Below are 8,664 nucleotides of genomic sequence, written 5' to 3'. Positions count from 1 at the left end.
GAGAAGCACAACAAAATTATAGTTCTTTAAATCAGTAAGTTTACATTATTCTTTATTGAAAACATGGAAAAAATGTACAAGAAATAAGTCAGATTTGAACAGAAAGGTGTATTATTGACGCTAGGAAGTGGGTGCGAGAGGAGACTCTGTTCCTCCGCCGGAGATGTTCAGCTCCTGCAGTTTTTCCGACATCTCATCTCCGACCTCCCGTGAAGGGCCGGTCAGGGGCTCCAGATAGTCGTACCCGGCGACCCTCTTCCCCGTCAGAGGGTCCACAACCCTCCCCACTTTGTACACTATCTCAGCCAGTTCGTGTTTGACCAGCTTGGAGGGCGGCTCAGCCATGGCTTTCAGCAGGACTACATCTCCCACCGTGCACTGCTCCAGAGTATCCTGGGCAAAGTAGGTCTTCCTCTTGTTGTAGTACTGCGGACGACAGAGGTGAGGAACTGTTACAATTAACCTTTTAGTTTCTAACCAGGATCTGCAAACGACAACCAGGATCAGAGCGATGACTTTACAGGAACCTTTTTTGGAATCTATTTAGGGGAATATTTCTCAGATACTCCGATATTTTATAAAATAATTTAAAATAAATGTAATAAACAAACACAAATGGCATTTTCCACTTATCTATTTAAATAAAAATACATCATAGGTCTCTGAGTTTTCAACAAATGTTTTACATTTCCTCTTGTTTAATGTCAACGTAGGGACCAATAATATTCATTCAAGTAATTAAGTAGTTATTCAGAAAGTAAAATCAACTTAATATAATTGAATTATTTTTCAATTTTCTTTTAAAATCTAAAAATCAAAGTCTAAACCGCAGAAGGGGTTAATGCAGACCCCTACCTGACTGAAATGTAGTCGTTTTAATACATTTAAGAAAGAATATATCCATTTTCTGATCAGGTAAAGATAAACAATGACATTAAAATTTCAATTCCACATCTATTTTGATCCAACTGAGCCCCAGAGGCTGAACTTAGTCAATTGTTTGCTAGAAATGAGTGAAAACACTTTGAGGCTAAATGAGGACAAAACTGAAACTCTGGTGATTGTTGATGATAAGGTTCCAGGGTTGAGTCAGTACTTGGGTGACTTAGGTCAGTCTGTCAAACTGAGCCTGAGAAACCTGGGTGTTGTATTTGATAAAGACGTGTCTCTTGTTCGACACTGAAGAAAACTGACCACAAACTGTTTCAACTGAGAAAAATCTCTAAATTTAGGAAAATGTTGTCACAACATGATCTGGATCTTATAATCCATGCGTTTGTTTCTTCTCGTCTGGACTATTGTAACAGTTTGTTTTCATGTCTAAACAAGTAGGATGTGTCTCGCCTGCAGTTGATACAAAACTCTGCAGCGAGAATTCTAACCTGCTCTAGTAGAAGAACTCACATTTCTCCGATCCTTAAAACTCTTCACTGGCTGCCAGTTTCTTTCAGGATCAACTTTAAAATTCTGGTTCTTACTTTCAGATCTATTCATGGTCAGACCTTCCATCAGTGATCTGATCCAGACTTACACCCCAGCTCGGGCTCTGAGGTCTGTGGATCAGAATCTACTGATGGTTCCTGAACACGGTTCAGCACCAGAGGAGAGAAATCCTTCCAGACTGTTGCTCCTAAGCTTTGGAACGATCTTCTCTCTCTTTGCGCTTGATGGATCTACTGACTCCTTTTCCTTGATTTTCTGGAACTCCTGTTGTGTTATCAGTTTTATCTTGACCTTTAACGTATATACTTTATTGAATATTGTTTTGATTGTTTAAGCGCTTTGTGACCCTGGTCTGGAAAAGCGCTATATAAATAAAAATTACTTACATGTTATGTTCCTTAATAATACATTATATACGCTTAATATAAAACAAAAATGTTTTCTATTTGTCACATCCAAGCACCGGAGCACGAGTACATCCGGGCACTTCAGTGTCTCTCACCTTCAGCAGGTGAGGGTCCAGCACCAGCCTGGTCACCCTCACTTTAGCCGTTTTAGGGGTCTTGGTTCCGATCACTCTACCGACGACCCACCTGGCATGAACTGTATACTTGACCACCGACATCCTGACGAGATCCTGCCCGAGAAGACCATTGTTAGAACAACAACAACAACAACAACAACACAGTTATTAAACATCTTTAATATAACATCACGTCAGGAAAACACGTCTTAACAATATCATAAAGCTAAATGTTATTCATTATCGACTGAAACTATATGGCTATGATGTGAACAAACGTGAAAAATGAGATTATATTGATAAACAAACACACTTACTGTTAGTTTATTGCAGTAAAACAGCAGAAGGTCATCCTTCGAAACAAGTCCATGCGCGGGTCTTACTTCTTCTGTCGTTTAATTGACAGCTGGCTGCTGCCGCGGAGATTAAAGAGCACACACTGCCCCTTGTGGCCGGAAGAAAAAGTGCATCTCAGAACGTAAACTCGTTATTGATCATAAATCACGAGAAAAAGTAAATACACAGATGGAGAAAGAATGAATGAGACACATGCGAACAAATAATCTCATCTTTGTATCCTTTTCTTGTCTTATTTTTCTTTGATCTAAGTTCTTCATTCTTGGATTTTTGTCATTTGTCTTCTTTTTTCTTTTGTTGCACTTTGTTCTTGTTCTTTCATTTCCCGAAGGAAAACCTCCAGAGGGAAGTTTATCTGTCTATCAGGTTCACTTGTTGCTTTATAGTTTTCATATATTAAATAAAAAAGCTACTTAAAATATATGTATATGCTTTATCTATTCATCTGTTACAGTTTTAATGTATGTATTAGTACTGTAACACGTGTTTAATCCTAGTGCTATTAGAACTTCTATTTAAGGTTTAGTTTCTAAGGATTAAACCAGCAGATGGGGACAGAGAGTCGAGGACGTGAGGGGGAAGCTGGTGTTTCACGATAGTTAAAAGGGATTTAAGAGGATCTTCTCGAGACAAACCCCGGGATGTCTCTCAGGATTTACATTGAAGTGTCGGACAAGAGATGAAGCTCCGGACTGACTGAGGAACATCAGGTTCTCCAGTTATGAATGTGAGGCCAAGAACTGCTGAAAATACAACAGATGTTGCATTACAATAATTCCAAATATATTTCCTCACAGACTATAGTGTTGAACTTGATCCAGATTCAAAGGTCTTTGAATGATACAAAACTCTGCAGACAGAATTCTGAGCCACTCTAGTAGAAGAACTCACATTTCTCCTTAAAACACTTCACTGGCTGCCAGTTTCTTTCAGGATCAATTTTAAAATTCTGGTTCTTACTTTCAGATCTATTCATGGTCAGACCTTCCATCAGTGATCTGATCCAGACTTACACCCCAGCTCGGGCTCTGAGGTCTGTGGATCAGAATCTACTGATGGTTCCTGAACTTCAGGACCAGAGGAGAGAAATCCTTCCAGACTGTTGCTCCTAAGCTTTGGAACGATCTCTGTGTTTAATGATCTACTGACTCCTTCAAGAAACATCTGTGTTTGATGATCTACTGACTCCTTCAAGAAACATCTGTGTTTGATGATCTACTGACTCCTTCAAGAAACATCTGTGTTTGATGATCTACTGACTCCTTTAAGAAACATCTGTGTTTGATGATCTACTGACTCCTTCAAGAAACATCTGTGTTTGATGATCTACTGACTCCTTCAAGACACATCTGTGTTTGATGATCTACTGACTCCTTCAAGAAACATCTGTGTTTGATGATCTACTGACTCCTTCAAGAAACATCTGTGTTTAATGATCTACTGACTCCTTCAAGAAACATCTGTGTTTAATGATCTACTGACTCCTTCAAGAAACATCTGTGTTTGATGATCTACTGACTCCTTCAAGAAACATCTGTGTTTAATGATCTACTGACTCCTTCAAGAAACATCTGTGTTTAATGATCTACTGACTCCTTCAAGAAACATCTGTGTTTGATGATCTACTGACTCCTTCAAGAAACATCTGTTTGATGATCTACTGACTCCTTCAAGAAACATCTGTGTTTAATGATCTACTGACTCCTTCAAGAAACATCTGTGTTTGATGATCTACTGACTCCTTCAAGAAACATCTGTGTTTGATGATCTACTGACTCCTTCAAGAAACATCTGTGTTTAATGATCTACTGACTCCTTCAAGAAACATCTGTGTTTGATGATCTACTGACTCCTTCAAGAAACATCTGTGTTTAATGATCTACTGACTCCTTCAAGAAACATCTGTGTTTGATGATCTACTGACTCCTTCAAGAAACATCTGTGTTTGATGATCTACTGACTCCTTCAAGAAACATCTGTGTTTGATGATCTACTGACTCCTTCAAGAAACATCTGTGTTTAATGATCTACTGACTCCTTCAAGAAACATCTGTGTTTGATGATCTACTGACTCCTTCAAGAAACATCTGTGTCTGATGATCTACTGACTCCTTCAAGAAACATCTGTGTTTGATGATCTACTGACTCCTTCAAGAAACATCTCAAGACATTTTTATTTGTGCTTTTCACTGATTCTCTGAGACTCTTGTGTTTGTCTCAGTATTATCTTGATCTTTTAAGTTTATATTTTATTGTGTACTGTATTGATTGTTTAAGCGCTTTGTGCCCCTGGTCTAGAAACGTTCTACAAATATAAATTACTCACACAAAGGAGGTTTAGTGTCGTAATCTGAGCTGTAAACACATCGAAACATTAATGTCAGATGAGGAACACGAAGCATGGACAGTTTGATCACGGTCGTGGCTCTGAATCAACTGAAAAAACCTGTTCCTAATCAAATCCTGCTGCTGAAGTCTGGGGGTTTCTGTTTCCCATTTAAGGCAGTGCAGGGTTGTTGGTTCACTTCTGCCAGGATTACGCCATCGCCCCGACTTCAGTCGGTCGTCTCACAAGAGGCTGTTTCACCTGACAGTGTGTGTGTGTGTGTGTGTGTGTGCGTCTAGTGTGACTTTTCATCCACTCAAACCTTTTTCACGCTCTTAGTTTACGACATCAGACCAAGTCATGCGGGATTTATAGCACATTTGTAGATAGTAAAGTAACACATTTCTTCTCAGAGAACAATGGATCTGTGGTTCATTCATTCACAGGTGAGAAAAAAGGAAGCAAAAGAAAAAAGATGTCGAGGAGCCACTAAACACTATTGAAAACTATTGATGTTATTGTATTCTAACAAAATAAACATGTTTTTTAATTAATATTCCATCAAAAAATGATAAAAAGTTACTTCCCTGTTAAAATAATTTCAGAAAAAATTGATTAAATATTTTTATGAACGTTCAGTGCTGTGATGCATTCATGTACCTCCAGAATTCTTCACTTTTTTTTTGTTTATTTTTGTTATAAACAGTTTTTTAACAAAATAATTTCACCTCTAGCACTTGATGCATATACATGAAATAATAAAGGGATTAAAAACATTAATACTGTATATTCTGTGGTGTGATACATACATGTACCTCCAGAATTCTTCACTTTTTTTTGTTTATTTTTGTTATAAACACAGTTTTTTAACAAAATAATTTAATCTTTAGCACTTGATGCATATAAATAAAATAAAAAAGGATTAAAACAATGAATACTGTATGTTCCGTGGTGTGATGCATACATGTACCTCCAGAATTCTTCCATTTTCTTTGTTTATTTTTGTTGTAAACACAGTTTTTTAACAACATAATTTCACCTTTAGCACTTGATGCATATACATGAAATAATAAAGGGATTAAAAACATTAATACTGTATATTATGTGGTGTGATACATACATGTACCTCCAGAATTCTTCACTTTTTTTTGTTTATTTTTGTTATAAACACAGTTTTTTACTAAATAATTTCAACTTTAGAACTTGATGCATATAAATAAAATAAAAAAGGATTAAAAAAAAAAAATACTGTATGTTCCGTGGTGTGATGCATTCATGTACCTCCAGAATTGTTTTTGGTTCTGTTTTTCTAAATAAAGTACAAATATTCTACAATAAAAAAAATGTTCTTCACGATCAGACACACATTAAAAATATATATTTTTCTTTTAACAAAAAACAAACAAACCAGAAAACCGGTGTGTCTTCGTGCTGCTGGTCTTATCAAGTGGGTCAGAACAAACCCAGCCAGAGCCTATTTTTAAAATATTTTCTTGAAGATTAAAACACGTGTGAATTCTTTTTTAATCTCCTGGCGCAGATATTTCTGGATGACGTGAGCGCCCGCGGTGACAGAAAGCAGCAGCGTCTGCGTGATTATGAATGTTTTGACTGATAACAGAGTTACCATCGGTGTTGGTCCACATTCTTCACGTCGTGATAATATTCCCAAAATATCTTCTACTCTTCGTTTCAAATATTATTCTACAGATACGAAACGTTTTAATGATTTTCCCGGTAATTGCTTGTTTCTTGGACGTCCGGGGGATTCCTTTGCTCTTGAGGGTCCACATCAAAAAAACTCGCCGCTATCGCTCGTGTCAGGTCGTGAGTCATGGGCTGGTGATGTGTTTGCTTTAATGGTGGATTTACAGCAAAGCCAACAAAACGTGTTCGCCTTTTGAACTCAGCGTCAGAATCCAAACAGAGCTGGTGGTGATTAGTTCCCTTAAGGGGGCTCCCCCGTCTCCCCTCGACCTGTCGAGCGAGTGTCACCAATGGCGTGCGTCCAATGATTGAGCTTCTTTAAGTCTCAATAAAAAGTTTAGGAATCTTCAATAATTCAGACTAAAAAGTGTAATTTCTTCTGAAAGTCTTCTGACTTCCTGTCCGACAACATTCATTTTAACTCGACGACATGAAGCGAGAGCGACGGCTCCACGTGTCGCGAGTAAGTGAGCGAGTCGTCGGAGTCGACGTGGACAAGGCTCGTCTGTGCCTTTGACACGCGTGTGCAGTCATGACACGCGTGTGCAGTCATGACATCATGGCGGCCGTGCATAAATCAAACGCTGGCAGACGTGTCTCATGCGTCGTGACGGTCGAGCGCGTGTTCAACCTTTAAAACTTCACATTAACGGCTCAGAGGTTGTTTTTTTTCCGAGGTGAGGCGTCGCTGTGACGAGGAATCTATCGTTCGTAGACACAATAAGTGTAGCGGAGACTTGACGTGATGATATGATATAATGGAACCAAGAAAGACTATTGAAGTTCTACAGGGTTTCAAAACTAAACTATATTTATATCTTCAAACTGTTGTTTGTCAAGAAAAACATTTAGAATATTTAGGAATTCACACGTGATCACTCGTAGTAGACTTGAGTGTTTTAAAACCAAGACCAGGATCAAAAAGATCGACCTGTCTCAACCTGTCTGGACAAGCCAGAAAAGACATTTGACCCACAACACCGAGACAAGACCATAGACTGACAGAAGCAGGAGAAGACCTTAAACCATCCAGACTAAGATAAGACTAAGACCGTAGACTGTCAATACCAAGACCAAGACCAGATACCATCGAGACCAAGACAAGACCAAGACTATAGATTCTATAGTCTGGATCTTGACAATCTATAGTAAGATTGTCAAGATCCAGACCAGATACTATCGAGACCAAGACTATCGATTTTCAAGACCAGATGCCATCAAGACCAAGACAAGACCATAGACTGACAGAAGCAGGAGAAGACCTTAAACCATCCAGACTAAGATAAGACTAAGAACGTAGACTGTCAATACCAAGACCAAGACCAGATACCATCGAGACCAAGACAAGACCAAGACTATAGATTCTATAGTCTGGATCTTGACAATCTATAGTAAGATTGTCAAGATCCAGACCAGATACTATCGAGACCAAGACTATCGATTTTCAAGACCAGATGCCATCAAGACCAAGACAAGACCATAGACTGACAGAAGCAGGAGAAGACCTTAAACCATCCAGACTAAGATAAGACTAAGAACGTAGACTGTCAATACCAAGACCAAGACCAGATACCATCGAGGCCAAGACAAGACCAAGACTATAGATTCTATAGTCTGGATCTTGACAATCTATAGTAAGATTGTCAAGATCCAGACCAGATACTATCGAGACCAAGACTATAGATTTTCAAGACCAGATGCCATCAAGACCAAGACAAGACCATAGACTGACAGAACCAAGGAAAGACTAAGATAAGACTAACTAAGACCGTAAACTGTCAATACCAAGATAAGACCAGATACCATCTAGACCAAGACAAGACCAAGACTATAGATTGTCAAGACCAGATGCCATCAAGACCAAGACAAGACCAAGACTATAGATTGTCGTGACCAAGACCAGATACCACCGTGACCAATACAAGACCAGATACCATAGAGACCAAGACTATATATTCTCAAGACCAAGACCAGATATCATTGAGACCAAGACAAGACCAGATACCATAGAGACCAAGACTATATATTCTCAAGACCAAGACCAGATATCATTGAGACCAATACAAGACCAGATACCATCGAGACCAAGACAAGACCAGATACCATTGAGACCAGATACCATCGAGACCAAGACAAGACCAAGACAAGACCAAGACAAGACCAAGACTATAGATTGTCAAGACCAAGACCAGACACCATCGAGACAAAGACCAGAGATTGTCAAGAACAAGCCCCTGACCATCAAGACCAAGACAAGACCAAGACCAGATACCCTCGAGACCAAGAACAAGACTATACCGTCAAGACC

The 8,664-nt window shown here is 38.8% G+C and overlaps 1 protein-coding gene across 2 annotated transcripts; it reads right to left on the bottom strand.

Annotated features, from left to right (window-relative positions):
- Nucleotides 1-35: 35 nt before the first annotated feature.
- On the bottom strand, nt 36-2,355 carry mrps17 (mitochondrial ribosomal protein S17). Of its 2 annotated transcripts, none has more exons than XM_087807531.1 (3): nt 2,280-2,355; nt 1,946-2,080; nt 36-426 (listed from the first exon to the last, which is right to left on the bottom strand). In XM_087807531.1, exons 2-3 carry the CDS (start codon nt 2,066-2,068, stop codon nt 121-123), a joined length of 429 nt encoding a protein of 142 aa, XP_087663657.1. In that variant the 5' UTR covers nt 2,069-2,080; nt 2,280-2,355; the 3' UTR covers nt 36-120. The 2 variants fall into 2 exon arrangements, with proteins under 2 accessions (XP_087663657.1, XP_087663656.1); XM_087807530.1 differs by having other exon boundaries at nt 2,284-2,349.
- Between the last annotated feature and the right edge of the window lie 6,309 nt (nt 2,356-8,664).

This window comes from Callionymus lyra, chromosome 14 (assembly GCF_982586985.1).
Source record: "Callionymus lyra chromosome 14, fCalLyr1.hap1.1, whole genome shotgun sequence".
NCBI classification, from domain to species: Eukaryota; Metazoa; Chordata; class Actinopteri; order Syngnathiformes; family Callionymidae; genus Callionymus; species Callionymus lyra.
Note: the sequence above shows the minus strand (reverse complement) of the source record. Positions and strands in the feature narration are given on the sequence as shown.

Bases quoted from the DNA above. Each gene is read 5' to 3' on its own strand.
- mrps17 (XM_087807531.1), bottom strand. From the start codon at position 2,068: ATGTCGGTGGTCAAGTATACAGTTCATGCCAGGTGGGTCGTCGGTAGA. The intron at 427-1,945 runs GTGAGAGACACT...TGTCGTCCGCAG, and splicing joins TGGACCCTCACCTGCTGAAG to TACTACAACAAGAGGAAGAC.